This window comes from Callorhinchus milii, unplaced genomic scaffold (genome assembly GCF_018977255.1).
Source record: "Callorhinchus milii isolate IMCB2004 unplaced genomic scaffold, IMCB_Cmil_1.0 Scaffold2, whole genome shotgun sequence".
NCBI lineage: Eukaryota > Metazoa > Chordata > Chondrichthyes > Chimaeriformes > Callorhinchidae > Callorhinchus > Callorhinchus milii.
The window spans coordinates 85,253,964-85,272,949 of record NW_024704743.1 but is presented as its reverse complement, the minus strand read 5'-3'; the positions used below and the strand labels follow the sequence as shown (position 1 = coordinate 85,272,949).

Here is an 18,986-nt window from a genome sequence, read left to right as displayed (position 1 = left end):
CACTGCTGTGCGCAATTGGCTGCCGCGTTTCGCCCACAAATATACAGTCAATTCACTTTACAGTATATTCAGTGAAGCACTTTGAGACATCTCGAAGACATGATATGGCGCTGTATCAAATGCAAGGATTATTATTATTATTGAAATACATAGGCCCTTCCCAGGTATCAGTACTCCAAGGCATTGTTGGTGATTAACCAGTTCGTTTGGCTCATAAATGACACTTGAAGTGTGTAGGGAAGTCACCTCTGGGATAGGATTCTTCCCACCTGATGTTTGATATACCTACAAGCTTATGCTGTAATGGGGAGTGTGGTCCTAACTGGACAATGAAACTGATCAGTAACTTCTAAGCTGCAGCATTTTAATTGGTTCAAATGCAAAAGGACCAGATATGCACTTTGAGGTCTTGGCTCCCGCCAACCTGTAACTATGTTCTCTGGACAAGGAAGTTATGTAATTTATGCAATTTTAGACATTTTGTATTCATTACCAATATACAATAAATTTGTTCCTTTATTTGGTTATTACCAAGATAAGACTATTGATACCCAATAGAATGAGATCTGACAAGCGGACTGTGTCCTTTGACATACTGAAGCCCAAAGTAATGTGTACCACAATTTCATGTTTAACCAAGTCTATTAAAAAATAAAAGGCTCACTTTTCCTCTTAGCTGACAATTAAATTGCGTGAACTGGAGATAGCATGCTTGTGGGGCAACTTTAATGAGACTGCAAAATAAAACAGAGTGAACAAATAGAGGTAAATACACTGCTACTAATATTGACTATATTAGAGTAAATAAACAATATAGAATAGATTCCAAATTGGAAATGCTAAACATTTTTGACATTTGAAAACACAACTACTCTCTGAGTTCCCAAGTGGTATAATTAGAGCAGTGTGACAGTATTGGTAGGATAATTACAGTCAAGATCAAGATCCATTTGGCATAAAATGTTTCTTGACGTAGTCGGCCATAGTTCCTGATCTCTAAGTGGAATCTGGCTCTCTGCCAATATAAGGTTCGATTAACTTAAATAAAGCTCAGTGAGAGGTTACCTGATTAAATTGTAACGCAATCAATGCTTCAGGTTTAAAAACACACCAACTTTGCAAAAATAATGAGAACAGTAATAAAGTGAAAAAAATCTGAAATATGAGTGAAATCGATGGAAGAGAGCAAGAAGTGTGCAAAACTGCAGTGTAAACAGTGAGAATGCTTGCAACAAGAAAGCCTGATTTACAAATGATTCCTTGCACTGGGCTGTGGGAGTTTATGCTTATTGAATTTCAGTCCTGAAGCAGCAAGAAGTAGCAAGAATAGATATTTAAAGAAGAATGTGAAAACCTCAGAGTCAGAGCTAAATGTGGCATAGCACACCTGGAAATAATAATGCATCATAGACATTGTAAAAAGGAAGTACATCAAGTCAGCCTCGTAGCACCAGGAAGGAAATCTACCTGCACAACATTTACAAAATAATTTTTAAATCTTTATTTAATGAAAGAAAATTTCAGTGTGTATGAAATTGAATATACAAAAACTTTACATCAGTCCTGCAAAACAAAACACAAAAAAATAAAATCCTTAAACTGGAATATCTGAGCATTATTTTCTGCATGAAAGAGAAAATGGATGAAAAAAGAGCTCACTGGAGATCAGACTATGCTAAGATTCCCAGTTACACAGAAGTTCCAAATATAAATCTACACAATGTTCTTCTGAAGAACCCAACTCGTCTGTAACACAACGTTTTAAAACCATGAAATGCAACAAACTATTCATTTAATCAAATCATTGCAGCCCCTCCCCTGCACCCACCCCCCTCCCCGAGCAAAAAAAAATCTTTCCCGGTTGAGTCCACAGTAACATCCCTTCATAAAAGGGTGAATGAAGAATTTACTTTATGTTAACAGATCACAAAGTTTCTGCATTTGTGCAGTGTCCTGTAAGATCACTGCAGCTATCGATCCTCATTCTTTGGCATAGCACACCAATCTACTGTAATATTACTACATTCCAGAAAAAACTTTTGTTTAAAAAAGGGAATTTTACTCCCATTCTGTTGTTAAAACAATGCTCATAAGAATAATTCTTTTAGTTCATTTGTAATCAGGTTACTAATTCTGGCAATAGTGAATCTACAGATTGGCAAATCTTACAACATTCCAGGATGTTACGTTAAGTCTGAGATCTGTTACATTAAGTAAATTGTTATCCCACATGTGCATCAAATAAAATCATTCAGCTCTGCTTCAAGCGCTGCTGCCATTTCGTCAGCTTCTGAACTGCTGTCGTCCTCATTGCTGGAGAGTTTGCTGGAATCACTGCCGACTTCATCTTCCTCCAGCTTCCGTTTGTGCCCCCTTGAACCACAGAAAATAAGAACCATTATTGGAGGGAAAAGCACCTTGTCCACCAAGGTCACAAGTATCAGTGTGGGAAATGCAACGAAAATCCCACATTGCCTTTCCATAAACACCACCAAATCTACATTTGTATAAAGCCAAATCGAAAAGAAATACCCTTCTGTTTACCCTTCTAGCATTCTACTGATTTACATGGATCCCTTCCATGGGTATTATGAGCCCACTCCCATCTTCCCTCCCAAGATACCCGCCCACAGCTAAATCAGCTGTTTGAAGCACTTTCAGATGTCCTTATAATAATAATAATAATAATAATCCTTACATTTGATATAGCGCTTTTCACGTCGGGAGGACGTCCCAAAGCGCTTCACAGAACACACTGTAAAGTGAATTGACTGTATATTTGTGGCCAATTGCGCACCGCAATGTCCCACAAACAGTCGTAGATTGAAAATGACCAATTTATTATTGTTTTGGGTTTTTGGAGGGATTATTATTAGGTGTGTGGAGTAAGGAAACTTGCCCAAGGTTTCGCCCTCTGCCTGGAATTGAACTCAGGTCTCTCGCTTGCAAAGCGAGTGCTCTAACCACTGAGCTACAGGACTCCACTGTATTTATGACATAAAGGTGTAATATAAACATTGTTGGGGTTAATAAATTGGTTGTTGGTTTAAATACAAATAAGCATAGTGATAGTTTTCCATTTGTATCAGACATCCACCTGTCCAAAACTCAATTTGTGAAAGGAAAATTTTTGTCACATTGTTAATTATTTTTCCCAGTCCACACAAGCTAAATCCACTCACCAAGCATGAAGTGAATCGTTTGGCTAATATGGTAATGTTGATAAAGCTAAAACCCACAGAGCACCCCATTGTTTAGAGGTGACTGCTTTGAGGTGAGATGTTAATCACAGAGGTCTGTAGTTCATCTCCATGGTCCATCAGATGAATGTCATCAAATCCATAACACCATTTGAAAATAGAAGGGAGTTTCTCTCAACAAGCTCCAGATAATTTGCTCGTTCAAATCTAATATTTGTGGAAATATATCGACGGAATAAGACTCTACATAAAGAAAATCTTATTTACCTTCTGACAGGCAGAAACTCCATGGAATTCTATAATCATTGGGCAAGTTAATTTTAATTTAATATTTTGTGGACTGTGAAGTCAAAAAATATTTTCAACATTACAGCACAAAAACTACTCTGATATCTGACAAAACAGTTTAGCCTCTGCACTCACTTTAGAATTTTAGACATTTTCTCGGTATTCTTTTTCTATTTTTACTATTGTAACTTTTATATTTGCCTGAATTTTATTACCAGTTACAGCTCAATACACTGAAGTTTGTGTCACTGGGGTTGAATGTGGGCTTCTCTTGAAGCTTTAATTGTCAGAAAAATTTACCCTTTGCCACATAAATTGTTTTCTGACCAATTTTATCTGGGCAGGACCTGGGAGAAGCTCCCTTATTTAAAAAATATTGCCATAAGATCTTTGACATCTACCTGAGCAGGGAGACGGGACCTTGGTTTAACATTTGAAGGATGCTACCTCTGACAGTGCAGCACATCCCCAGTATTGCACTGGATTGTCAGCCTAGATAAACTATGAGCTCAAATGTGGTTATGACTATGATGTGTGGTTCAAATAAATAATGTAGAGTCTGTAGCTCAGTGGTTCAATTCCCGGCAGGGCAAAATGTTGGGCAAGTTTCCTTACTCCACACACCCCAGTTTACCTAGCAGTAAGTAGGAACCTGGTTGTTAGTCAATTGCGGTTCACTTTTCCGGGGGTAATAATTCCTTCAAAAAAATAAAATTGGGTCACTTCAATCCACGACTGTTTGTGAGACACTGCTGCATGGAAATGGCTGCCGCGTTTTGCCCACAAAGTATAGTCAATTCACTTTACAGTATATTCTGTGAAGCGCTTTGAGACGCCTCGAAGATGTGATAAGGCGCTATATCAAATGCAAGAATCATTATTATTATAATCTCCTAACTCAGAAATGAGAGAGCTACCAAATGAGCCATTCCGACATCTATGACCACTCGATAAGGTAGTTTGTTGGTGTCTCAGAGATCTCTCAGTCACTGCAAATGAGGAATTAATGCACAGCATCTAATTTGCCAGAACAAACTGTGAAGTGTTCACACCTTATGTAAATCCCACAAATAGTCATTATATTGAATAATGGATTCTGCAAATATAATTTAAACATTTCCCTCCTTTCAAAGAACATCCAGGAATCCATATGCAGTGCCAAGTGGCATTTATTTTAGCTGATCACATTACTGCAGATTTGTAGAAAAATCATTTGCATTCCACTTTTCATACACACATTGAGGGCAATTTGATGCAATAACATAAATTAATATGCATCTCTTCTATTTATTTAATAATATAATGAGATGTAGCACATCGACGGGTTCCTTGGATTAGCTTGCTGTGCACTCCCCGCTTCCCACCTCCCAAGACACGCTCTCCAAAAGTCATGTTGCCCACAACTCTATGAGGCCCGCAACTCTTTTTGGTCTTTGTTTTGTCAACCGAATGTCTGAATCGAGCTCCCCCTCACCACGCCGGAGGTCCAGCTAGTCCAGTTCTCGAGCCAGGCGGATCTGCTGTACTCCAGGGCACTGCAAACCAAAGCTCTAATGGGTAGAGTGTTCCTAACTGGACAAGCAGCGGGAAAGCTTTCGAGACAGTGCTCTCAATGGCCAGCTATGTGGTTTTTGGTGGTCAGACTCCAGCAACATCCCAACACACACTCTGGTTTCTCACACATGCAGAAATCCATCACCATGCTTAAGAGTGTCTAAACTAAACAGAATTCCATGCATCCCACCTATACTTGAAACTTCCAGAAATGTTTATTAGAATAGGATGCACCCTCTTGCCCTGCATCCTGCTTACCTAAATGTTAGGCACAAGTTGGCAAGAGTCTTGCTCCCGAACTTTAAGGTGTCTCAGGTAAGTTAATGCTGAACAGATCCAGGATATAATTTTGTCTCATTCACTTTGCCTTAACAATTGAAAGAAGAATCAAGGTACATGCACACAATCGCTGAAGGTAACTGGAGGCAGCTTGAAATGCTGTGTGAATTTGTTCAATCCCATTAATCAGAGCAGTAGTGAGTGTCTCAATCACACTGAACACAGTCACCTCGTGCTCGCAGACTTCCATTCAATCTACTCTGCAGTTGATGGTGAAGATGTTCCTCAGGAGTTGCCTGGTACAGTGAACTGCAGCAGATTCTTTGTGACTTTTCTATGTAGAAAGATTGCTGCTTATCATACTTAGAATAAGCAAGTAAAAGAAGGAACTTGCATTTTTATAATAGCAATGAACCTTGTAATTGACATAGTGCTGTATCAGTTTGTCAAAACGTCTCAAAGTCCTTCACAGGATTTACTGTAGAGTGCAGTGACTTGTAGACAATCATGTTGTAGCTCCCTGTCACACTGAAATCTTTTGAAACCCCTCATGAGTATTTATTGTCAAAAGCAGTGATTGCTTTTGCAAGGAAACACAGCAATCAGCAACATTTCACAAACAGTAATTACGAGAATGACAAATTTTATCTGGAGGATTGTTAATCAGAACAATGGGAGATACTCCCTTTTCTATTCAAATAATGTCATGGGATCTTTAACATCAAACTGAAGACAGATTTCCAGAGGTGTTATTCACTGCTTAACCCAGTGCCGGCCAAAATATGACTTGTGAGCAGGTTCCGGCCCGTAGAGCCGTCAGAACCGGTCCTCCAAACATTCGCACTAGTCTAGGTAAGTCTATGTTTGATCGGTAATATGCTTCCAGGTTTTTCTTGATGTTTCTTCATTTAATATTTTGTGATTTATGGCGTAAATCAAGAAATATTCAATCAAGAACATTTATTTTGTTGGTCGACCAAATCAATTGTCCACCAGTGGGTTAATCTATCAATATATTAAGAACAGATTCTGAATGCTTAAATTGCATTTATGATTATGGATCATCAATCCTCAAGCACCTTTGAGCAAACAATATGCACCATGAATCATTTATGTTGCTTTTAGTGTCCTAATTCAGCAATTGTCATCATGATTTATGCAGGCGAGCACATTTGTGGATCATTTTCTTTGTGGTTTTCCTTCAGATCTTGTTACAATCATTGAGGTTGAGCCTACATGATTGCACTTTAATTCTTTAGATTTTTTTGCTCAGCTGAGTCTCTGACAAATGTGGAAATCCATCATCGTTGATTAACAGGATAAAACCAGAGTTCCACATATGTAAGCCATCTACACATGGAAAGTTCTGTGTCTGGAATGGAGGGTGTAACCTTCCTTCTTAAATCCAAAGAGTATTAGGCGCAAGTTGGCAAGAGCGAAGGATTAGGGACTCAGGGTATGCGTTCGGGTACTGCTGGAGTCAAACCAGCTAAAGCTGGATTGCTTGCCGTTGAAAGCACAACCTGTAAAGCTTCCCCACTGCTTGTCCAGCTAGACCACCCTACCCGTTAGGGTTTTGGCTTGCAGGGTTAACAAAAACTGAGTGGGAAAAATCGCTGCTCCCAGTGACTGATATTCCTCAGATAAATATTATGGTGGTTGTTGAATGAGGACATAGTAACTGAATATCGGAAATTAAGTTAAATTTAACCAAAAAGAATAATGAGGTGAATGAGTTGACTGCTTCTGAGTAACATTGCAGTTTGTTACCCTGGCAAATGTTTCCTAATCATTCATATTCAAGGTATTTGGAGAGATTTAGGAGCCTGACTTTTGTCTGATGGTTGCTATGCTATTTCACTTTCATACCACATTAGAAATATACTGCAGCCATGTTGCTATGCAACCAGCAGATCTGGTAAAATCAATAATTAATGAATAGTTAATTAAAGCACTCATTGCAGAGTGAACCTTAAATTCTCTGGTTGGATCGATGGATAAGTGATAAGTTTCCTTGCCTCTGTCATTGCTGCTTTGCAGAAAACCCAAATCCAGGTCTTTGTGATTTGAAATGCTATTCTCTGTCCAGCGCCTTGGGATGTCCTCCCGACGTGAAAGGCGCTATACAAATGTAATCTTGTTGTTTTTGTTGTTGTTGCTGTGAGAAGGATATTCCCCTACTTCTTCTTCTAGGGTACGGTAACTCACCAAAGTGGCTATTATTCTTGCAACAGCTATGATAGTGCGTGACGGCAGGCTATTTTTGAGTGCAATGATGGCCTTGTAATATTCAGTATATTAATTATCTGTATCCTCTGGTCTGTATAGTGAGGTTCAGTGTATTACCTGTCACCTCTGGCCTGTAGGAAGCAGTGAATAATACCTCTGAACAGCACTAGGGTATGCAGACCTGAGGTTATAGGTAATATACAGAACATTGATACCCATTAGGCAATCCATAGATCCCCCACCTATTTATTAATTCCTAAATCTTGTTTGCAGCTGAAACACTTGAAAATAAAAAGTGAGGATATGGCAGACGGAACAGAGTGTGTTAAAAAATAGTAGTGGTATATACTGTAAGTATTGAGAGGAAAAAAAACAAGATTAACAAGATACAGTAAAAATAATTGAATCTAACCCAATATGCTACAACAAAATCCAGACCATAAAATAACTCAACGCATGGAACAAAAATAAAATTAATTCTACAACAAGCGGAGGTTGATATCACATTGAAGCTGATTGAGCACCTAAGTGAGTGGTCTGTGGTAACATTACCAAACGGTAGACTTTCCAAGCTCTACCTTGATCTAATATATGGATGAAGCACAACACCTTCTATGATTTAACAGACATTCAAAATTACATTTTCAACATCTGCTGACATATACTGCTGAAAAAGTGTGAATATAACCAGGGACCTCCAAAATCAGGACTCCTTTTAAAATATTAAACAATTCAAATCGTTGAATTAAACATCGATTTTGATTCTTTTCTTTGATTTTAGTTTTTAAAAACAAAACAGATATTGTTTAGCTTTCAGTGACTGCTGCTAATCTCCACAGGGGAGCTAGTTTAGAGACAGTGCAGTGTGGGGCAGCTAAACTAACAGCAGTCATGTCACTGATTAACCTCAGCCCTTTCAGTTACCTTGTTATTTCTACCATTCAGGTTTACTCAGATTGCCAAGCTCAGTAACTCCTTCAAAGCAGTGTTCGCTATTTAAACAAACAGCACAGGTAATAACGTATAAGTACATTTCATACTAATCCAGTTTCCTCATGTTAACAGCCGAGCAGATCGCAAAGCAGTTAGGACAGCTAAATGATTTATTCTACAGAAATCTCTGTGAAGCACTTTGAAACATTTCAACATGATAGGCTGCTACGTCAAATGCAATATTATGGTGTACAAATCTTGCCAATGTGAGGAACCAGTAACAATGTCCTTCTTAAATTAATATGAAAACGCCATCCTTCTTTGTAATGTATCGTTTCTCTCTTTCTCCCTTCACAGCTTGTCTACCTGTGGGATATGCTGACAGTTCTACTTTGTGCTTTCTCTCGTTTATCATCAACCCAGTAGTTTTGGATAGACCACGAGGGCTTACAATATGAATTAATTGATAGTAATCGGCTCCAAACCATCCTCTCCCTGGGGGGAGAACATAAAGGAATTAAATATGGAACTTGCCAATCAGGTGGGACATGCTGTGAAGTGTTGGGTCACAGGCTGACTGCTGTAATTCCCTACGCAATGAGTTCCCAATCTTGGTGCGTTATTGAAGGGAGGGGAAGCTGGAAGCAATAAATATTTGCCTCAGTTCACTCTATCCCGCAGAGTAAACAGAGAGACTTTGAACTTCAGACACCAACAACTGCAAGCTACCCCAGAATGGTCTTTGAACAAGCTTTCAAGGAGTTGATCAGAGCAGCATCAATAATTATTACAATGACTGTGAATTCCTCAGAATATTCTCGCTAATAATAATAATCCTTACATTTGATATAGTGTTTTTCACATCTTCTCGACGTCTCAAAGTGCTTCACAGAATAGACTGTAAAGTGTATTGATTGTATATTTGTGGGCGAATGAACTACGATTCGGATGTTTGTAAGGCTCTAATTGCTTGAGAAGCCTCGGTTCAGTTTTATCCTGCAGTGTATACCTTCAACCAATAACCACTAAACAATCCTTGATTTCCGCTGTAAAGTTCAACTGTTTAAATAAGCATTGAACAATGGTGGCTACATATACCACCTGTCTAATGAAAGGATTTGAAAAGTTGAAAAAAGCTTTTTTGAATTCAATCACATGCAGTTTTTTACAACAGATAAGTGAATGCGCACACTATGACTGAAGGCATTCTGCAAATCAAACCTCAGCCAAACAAAATCCCCATTGTGCTTTTCTTTATGCAATTGCTCTGCTAGGCAAATGTGATGAAACATAATTGGCTGGCAAGAAAGAATATCCAAAGTATGTCTGCTTCCCAGCAGTCTCCTCCAATCTTTAAATACTAAGACTCATTGCTCACAGAAGGATTGTTCTTCATATAATCCTTACTGTGCAATTCATATTTCTGGAACTTTCATTTTGTGCAATCAAAAACAACGGGCAGGTTATGCTAAATATGATTTGCAGGTATAACACAGCTGTAAAAGCCATCACTTCGATCAACGCATTGCTTTCATCAGTGCAATGCATTTTAAATATCATTAGGGTGTGTTTTAACTAAAAATTATTTACAATATTCCTCCCCTGCAAATAACCACCAATATTAAAATAAGTTCCTGAGTGGTTTTGTTTTATAGATTTCAATGCATTACTCTGTATTGGGTGAGTCCTCAAGCTCAATGGTTAGAGCACTCGCCTCGCAAGTGAGAGATCTGGGTTCGATTCCTGGCAGGGCGAAATGTTGAGCAAGTTTCCTTACACCACCTGCCTGTTTACCTAGCAGTAAGTAGGAACCCGGTTGTTAGTTGATTGACGGATCGCTTTTCCAGGGGAAATAATTCCTTCAAAAAAAAATTGGTCATTTCAATCCACGACTGTCTGTGGGACACTGCTGTGCGCAATTGGCTGCCACGTTTCGCCCACAAAATGTACAGCGTATTCCGTGAAGTGCTTTGAGATATCTAGAAGACGTGATAAGGACTGTATGGAATGCAAGGATTATTATTGTTATTAATGAACAACTGCAATAAAAAAAACAGAAAAATCCGTCAGATTAACACACAAATTAATTACTCTACGTCGAAGATCTTTGTGTTTGGCCCTTGTGCACCAGAGTAGGAATATCCAGTGAAGTGCTTTAAAACTTTTCAATGATTCAATATGGCACTATATGAAATGCTGGGGTTATTATTTTCATTTTCAGAATAATGAAAGGTAAAGATAAAGTTGATGCAACCAGAATATTTAACACTGTCACTGAACATTGAACTCCAGAACATCAACATAAATCTTACTAAGGCTAGAGTCAGCCTTGGGCTTAGATTTGTTTTACACACACAAGGTGGCATTTATAAGGAGCTGGTATGCTGTGAAATTGTTCGGTTGGTGTCAATTATTTAAAGGGTGTTGAACTAACAACTGCTGACGATGAACATCAAATAATAGGGCATGAGCCTTGCTGACTTACCACAGTATTACAAAAGGAGTATAGGAAACTTAGAGGTGAATTCTCTTAAGGGCGATACATTTACAAACCTTAGCACCTTGAGTTTATCTTACGATATTTCCCCAAAGATCACATGTTTATCAACGACCAGAGAGTAAAATGTCCTCAGCCGTAAAATGAGGACAGCTCCATAAAATTGGCAATCTTAGGAGAATCAAACCTCTTAAATTTAGTGAATTAAGTTACATTTAATGGAGCCACTGGAGTAGCAATAATAGGGTGCTCATGCATGAGCCATGGAGGGAACAACCTTTTATAACTCCATGCTTTACATGTGTTCTTATATTAACTACAAATAAGCTTACTCGTTGAACAGAATTATTAAGGGAAACAGAAAAAAAATGAAAGACTGTTCAATCATTTGAAATGCTGTCATCTTAATATTTATTTCACGTGCATCCAATGTGTTCGCCTACAAATAAGATCACTACACATTATAGTAAAAATCCCCCTTGAAATCGCCTCCCTGCCAACTTAACCTCTGGGTCCACACCGGCCGCCCTCCTGACACAGGATACCCAACCACTAAGTTTGGTTGCCAGAGTACTCTCCATTTTCTCTGCCATGCTCAGGGCTGTCAACTTCAGGGAAGTTGGGGGATTGCATTCTTATGAGTGTATTCTTAAGACCGAAGCTCTCATGATTGGCTCCCGTCAGCACCTTCTCACCTCAGGCGCTGACAGCATCAACTTCCATGGTTGCACACTCCACCTTGCTAAGCCAGTCCGGAACCTTGGGGGGGTCTTGTTTGACCCTCAACTATCCTTTCTACCCCACCTGCGCCATGAGCCGTTCTGCCTTCCCCCACCTCCACAACATTGCCCGATACTGTCTCACAGCGCAGGCCGCCGAAACCCTCATACACGCCTTCATTACATCGAGGTCTCGACTTTACAAACTCACTGCATGTCGGCCTCCCCAACTCCTCCTTCCACAGGCTGCAGATCATCCAGAACTCTGCAACCCATGTCCTCTCCCGCATCAGGCTCCGTGACCCTATTACCCTCATCCTCACCCGACTCCACTGGCTTCCCATCACACAGAGGATACAGTTCACGATCCTGGTCCTCACCTTCAAAGCCCTCCACTGTCTTGCTCCCCCCCACCTCTCCAACCTCCTAACCCCCTACCACCATGTTCGCTCCCTCCGCTCAGCGGGCTCCGCCCTGCTTCACGTCCCAGGCCTCGCTTGCCCCACTATTGGCGAGTGGGCCTTTCGCCATTCTGCACCCACCCTCTGGAACTCCATCTGTCACTCCTTCCGTCTCGACCCCTCCCTTGCCACCTTCAAGACCCTCCTCTTCGACCATGTCTTCGATCTCCCTGCTTCCACCCCTGCCCTCCACCCTCCCCCTACCTGATCCCCAGCTCAGGTCCATAATTCTGTCTGTCCAGCGTCTTGGGATGTCCTCCCGACGTGAAAGGCGCTATACAAATGTAATTTTTGTCGTTGTTATTTGTTGTACCTTTGTGATCAGGAGAGTCACGCAAATGCAAACCCATTTAAATATATGGAACCATATCTATTTTTATTTAAAGGTGATGTATTTATTTAGAACAAGTTATATTCTTTAACTATAACTCATGTCTGTTATTTCTAAAATGTTCTTTCCACCTGGCAGATCTTCAGGTTTGCAGTAATCTGCTGGAAATAAGAAATCAGTGAGGAGCAATCACTTCTGAAGTGACAATAATGCACTGAAATGATTGCATTCCATTAAGTGAGTCATTAATGTTGCTCTTGTATAATGAGACTGCTTCTGGAGGTAACTTGTAATGTAAAATAGACAGTTTTCCCGGAGGCTTTTTTGAGAAAACCCTATTTTGAATTGATTTCTCACTCTCCTTACAAAGAGACCAACTCAGCAATGTAAAGGGTCAGCAGCAGAGTAATCTACCGCAATGAAAGTTCTATGAGCCTACGGCTGTGCTGACTTAGCAAATTCAAAGCAAGCAAATAAATGCACCTCGACTTTAATCAGGTTTCCGCATATTTGATTCAAATATTATTCGTAGACCTTGGTGTGCTTTTCTGAGATAAACCTTTTCAAGAGGTTCTCAATGGCTCCTAATTCAAATCCAATCAAAATACTAAACAGTTAGGGACATTTCATTTTTGTTTAATTCTATAGAGGTTCCCTGAGAAGAAATCCATATAGGGTAAATATTAAGGCAGTGCTATTGCCAAATTATACTTTCATTTTTACAATTCCCCGAGAAATGACTTCATAGTAATAACTTGTCACATTTTAGAAGAAACTGACTTTTTTTAAAAAAAGCCACAATAATTGCTGAGAGTATAAGTATTTCCATTCTCAAAAGGTTTATTAAATCCTTGTTCAATATAGGGAAAAAAACAATACTGTTCTTTAAATCTCAAGCATAGTAAAGTCCGGTGCTATACATATATATTGTGCAATGTTATTCTTTAGGTTTGAACAATGTTTCTAAACAAGCTGATTAACACTGTGTCTTTTTGCCTAGATATACAGTAGAACCTCAGTAATCCAGTCACTCAAGGGACTGGGCAAAAGTGACCTACTTAGTGAGGAGACCTGATTACTGATTCAGGTCACTGATGTAATGTTGAGGGTACGGGTAATGGACAAGAGTGATGAACATTCAACAACCGTACTTTGCAATCTCATTAAAATAAAGGCATTGTCACATTTAAAACAGAAGCTGTCATGTATTCAGCCAAGCTTTTGAGAATGCATCCAACTTGTGTTCTGCCAATGTCATCGATCACAGCTAACTGTCTATGACTTTTGCTCTCACTGTTTTTGATTAAGTCTACACTATCACATAAGGACAACTCTTTCCGGGGTGGGATGTTTACAGCACTTACCATGAATTGGCGGCAGGAGCTCAGATTAGACCGCGGGCACTGGGCGAAGTCGATTTTCCGCTTGTGCCTCTTCCGCGATCCCAACACTCCCCGCACCGCGCATGCACGACCGGAGCCTATTCCACCCACATTAGCAGCGTTGAGGAAACAGAACGAGAAGCCTGAGATCTAGCGCACTGTGCACTGTACAGGTTAGTAGCGGGAGTGGGGAAGGGTGGGGGGGGGGTGTCTGTACTGTTTGTACCGGAGGAGGGAGCTGTAGCGGCCGAAATCAATGACCGTTGTCCTGAATAATGAGGTGCCCGGTTTACTAAAGCAGACAGCCTACTTTACTAATAACAATCACACTTTACTAACATTCCCTGAATCTCTGAAAGCGCAACTCAAGATTTGGGTCCACTGCACTGTTTTGGCCTCTTTTTTAACAAAGCGTGCGGTAAGATTTTTAGTAAGAACAGAATTTTTTGAATTGCTTAAAAATTGCAGTGCAATAAAAAAGCACTATCTCACAACTTATTTCTGATTGGCGCATAGCACATGCTATAATGACGATTCTTTTTTATTTGACAATAAATTTAAATAAATCAAGAACAAGGTTGCATTTTGAAAAACATTATGAACATCAGTAAAGTGCATCTGATTTAATTTTGAGAAGTTAAAATTGTGTTCCTGTAAATGGACACACTACAGGACATTCTGCACATTGGTATTGAGAAATCTGAAAGCAGTGCATAGTAACATAATTTCTGAAACTACATGTAACCGACTATTATTGTGCTATCCTGTTGCAATTATTTATAATTTTCTCCTACTTTGTTGAGCTTCCTGCTCCTTTATTTCATAAAGTTATTTACAACAATTTGCCTTGTTGTTCTTCCATCTCTGAATGTTGTTTAGAGATGGAATATTATCAACATTTTGCTTTGAAACCATTTGCAATCCAATGGCACTCAGACTTTATCAGCGTCTATTAGATTCCAAAGTGATGCTATCTCCACCACTTAACAATAGCAGCTGCCATTCACTGTCTGATGGTGAGGTTTGCAGAGAAGTTTGTAAATTGTTAAAGAAATGTTGCATTTATTTTTCTTCTTCAGATTATTTATATTTTTTTGTGCTTTAGATCTTTACGATACAATGCTCTCCAGTTTGTGTCCTCTGCTCGTCTGAATCTAGTCAATTGCTAGCTTTCTCCTCCCTTCACTTCTTCATTGGTACCCAAGTCTTCAGCCACCGTTGCCCCCACACCCTCCTTTGGAACTCTCTTATAAAACCACATTTTCTTGCTTCCCCTCCGTGGCTTCAAAAGCTTCTTAAAACACGATCAAAATTTGTTCAACATCTTTAAATCTCTTATTTCCCAGTTTAATGGCCACCATTGCAGTTCGCAAACACTGAGGTATTTTTGTATGGAGAGCCATGATGCAAATGCAAGGTGTTGCTTTCGTAGACTACAATCTTCTATGTAAAGGCTTCAGATGTCTAGCTGCTCCCAGGCCTTTGCCAATAGCATTCAGTAACTGGGCACCGGGAGCTGGTGAGTCTCTGCACGAGCAACCAGGCAGGTACTGTAAGGAATCAATCTAAGGGGCCAGTCCGGTCAACAGGGCTAGGCTGGAACACAAGCAATAAGGCAAATGTAGGTGGAAATGCATGACAATGGGTAAGCATTGTGGCAGGACCCCTGAGGTGCTAATGTAGGGGGAAGGTCCAATGCTGAGAGTGCTCCACTGGATCAGAGTAAAACACTAAAACATTAAAGCAAGTCATGGAATTGCTTAGAAGAAACAAGAAGAATCACAAGTACTTCTTTAGTGGGGGCACTGGACGCTACTTGGCAACCTGTTACTTGGAAATAAGATAACACGTAAAAAACAATCTTGGAGACAAAACAAAATTGTGATCGAGCATCATTGCAAGAAATTACATGCTAGAAATAAATAGTGCCTGTGCTGAGCTCCTGCAAGGAACAAAAGCACTGGTGTGTGGTGTAGCTATAAAAAACACGTTGAGCACTTCACAAATTCTACTGAGCAACGATTATAGAGTCGCGTGGCAATTCTGTGTAAAAAAATGAAGCAGTGAATCTTTGCAGAGATAAGGATGTTATGGTAAATTGCTCAGGAGACAATTGCCTTCTGAGCAGACTAGCAAATCACTGCAAGAAAGGTAAATTATTCCTACTTACGAGAAAGTCATCATTTATAAAAGTATCTCTTAAAGGGACAGGCTTCTCTTTAATGTTGCTGGCTGCATCACTTGAATACAGCACGCAGAATAGGAGTGAGGAATGTCACATGAGGACAAAGGAATAACCGGCTGCAAACTCCCAAAGGGGATCAGGAGAGTTGTGGAATGACAGTAACATACATGATCATTGAGACAAATTGTTTTCTAATATAGTTTTTCTGCCCATCATCAGATCATTTCCCTTTTTGAAGCAGCCATATGCTTATCTATTTGACCACTTTCTTTTGTACAGAAACAAATTATTTTAGGCGAGCAGGGACTATGTTAACTACCTGCTCGCTGAAATTCCCAACTATTCCCTTCACAAGCTGCAGATCATTCAGAACTCGGAGCTCCTCCGCCTTGCCCCCTCCTTTGCCTCTTTTAAGGCATTCTCAAGACTTTCTTCGGCGATGCCTTCGTTTATCTTCCCACCTCACCCCCACCTGCTCTTGCCCTCCACCCCTTGATTCCAGCTCGCGTGCAAATCCTTCAATGTCCAGCGCCTTGGTACATCCTCCCGACATGAAAGGCACTGATATAAATGCAATTTGTTGTTGTTATTTATTGACCATTTAGTTACATATATGGACTAGCAGTGACCAAAACACACAAGCTGGCCTCCTTTCATCTTTTCTTCCTTTGTTCTTCAAGTTAGTGGTAATTAGTGAAATAATATAATATATATAAAATAATAATACTTGCATTTGATATAGCGCCTTATCACGTCTTCGAGACGTCTCAAAGCGCCTCACAGAACACAATGTAAAGTGAGCTGACTATATATATTGTGGGCGAAATGCTAATGAATCTTTTGCGCCACATCATCTTTGCTTGCACCAGGAACACTGTACGTGATTTCTCTAAAGAGTAACACACGTCCCAATGTATCCTCTCAATAATCAATTATAACCTAGCTGCCCAAAAGTTCATAACAATTACTAGTAAGCACCTGTGGAAGGTCCCTCGAATTGCTCAATTCCCACACACATCTGTCCTCTTCAACGCCTTTATCTACTTATACGATGGCATGAAACACTGCTACAATTTTTAGGTTGCAATCTTAGAAGAGAACGGGATTGGGTTTGACTGTCATGCTCTCACAATCGAACAGCCTGTTCAAACTCACTGCCTGGGGCCACATATTTCCTTTTGGTCAGGCGGCGTCTGTCATGCAGAAACCCATCAAAAATGCTTAAGAGTATCCAAACCAGACAGATTTCTACATATGTATGGCATTCATAGAATCCATGCTCTTTCTCTGGAAGGATGCACCCTGCTTTCCTAATCCAGAGAGTATCATGCGCAGGTTGGCAAGAGCCAAATCTTGGGGTGCGCATAGTGTATGCTGGGGTACTGTTGGAATTTAATCAGCTAAAACCACATAGTCTCCCACTGGGGTCACAGAGTAAAATGGACACTTGGAAAAGTAACAGACGGCTGCTGAGTCAAGGTTTACAGGAGACAGGTCAATGGGGGAGAGGGGGAGGAAAGTGAAAATAGAATGCAAAGAAAGCAAATTCAATGCCTCCTTGACCCATAAAACAGTATAATTAACTACAGATATATATATATATATTTTACAAAGTAATATACGTTAGAGATCTTGGCTGTCATCACGTTTCAACAACAACATCTGATTTTCCATTCGACAATTGTTCAGACTTGGGTTTTGTATGAACGCTTCAGTCAATCTTTGGCTGGTAAAGGTTACTGAATATTAAGAACACTCAAATGGAGGAGTTGTATTAAGCATTATTGAGGTGAGGAACCCAGAGCCTTGGAGATCAGAACTGATATTCCCTCTGGCTTCGGGAGCTAAACAGGAGGAATATTGAATGCCAGTAAAATAGAATCTATAGAGGTAATCTTCTCTTTATTTCAGGGCTGAAGCCCTGAAGCCCTCTGTAGGTGTCTGCAAACCAACTTTTTCTTCGACAAACACATTTTCAGCTGATTTGACCTTCTTTTCTAAATAACAAGCATTTTCATTACACAGAAGTCCACCTGCTTCCTCCCATCAATCTTGGAAGTCCAAAGCTTCATGCAAACAAAAGTAATAGACTGGATGACCAATTTATCAAGAATGTGTTAGCACAACCCACTACCGCAAGTAAAATTGCTTCCCAGTATGGCTTGAAAATGTCAAATACTGATTAGTACATTTTAGCTGGGCACTGTTAAATTGCCAGGCTCTTGTTGTGTAACGGGAAACACTAAACCAATTATGTTCCACATTGTGGATATTGGTTAGATCTGGTACCAATTTCTTTATATACTTTTCCTTGGATGAAGATATGCTACAATAATGCTGCAATACAAGGTTTCCAATGTGAAACCTCTACAGTTAAGATAAGTTAAAGAAAAACACTGACAGAAAGAAACACACAGTCACATTGCAAATAACCTTCAATTTCCATTTGTTTTAAGGGTTTTATTACTTTATTCATTAGCATAATGTGGAATACTATTCTTTAAGCACTAAATTATGGTGGTGCTAAAACCAGTCTATCTGTGATCTCTCAATCTCAGCGGGAGACTGAGAGTTCCCTGCTCCCGATCGCAAAGCAGCTGCAAAGTGTGTATGGAGGCAGAGAGAGGTGAGGATATGGCTGTGATCTCCTCTCCCCTTCCCCACGACTAGTCAGCAATCATAGTTGGTTAAAGCTCAGGAACGAATGATCATTTGGGTAAGGTGCCGGAGGGGAAGCGCAGAAGGTTAAAAAAAAAGGAATCCAAAGTCTTCAGGACAAGAGAAAGTTAGAAGAGAAATATTTGGGGAAAAAAACTTCATCCAAATAATTGGAGTCTGAGTGAATCATATAAGCTACAGTGATAGTCTAATCAGACCAATTTGAATTTATGGAAAGTTTAAATTCTTAGCTGAAAAAATCCTAGCAAT

At 39.8% G+C, this 18,986-nt stretch overlaps 1 protein-coding gene across 1 annotated transcript in view; it reads right to left on the bottom strand.

Annotated features, from left to right (window-relative positions):
- Positions 1 to 442: 442 nt before the first annotated feature.
- The window catches only part of ctdp1 (CTD (carboxy-terminal domain, RNA polymerase II, polypeptide A) phosphatase, subunit 1), a 178,576-nt gene continuing 160,032 nt past the window's right edge, over positions 443 to 18,986 (bottom strand). The window contains exon 13 of the mRNA XM_007900578.2: positions 443 to 2,373. Coding sequence (XP_007898769.2) covers positions 2,238 to 2,373 — 136 coding nt within the window. The 3' untranslated portion in view covers positions 443 to 2,237. The remainder of the gene's footprint in view (positions 2,374 to 18,986) is intronic.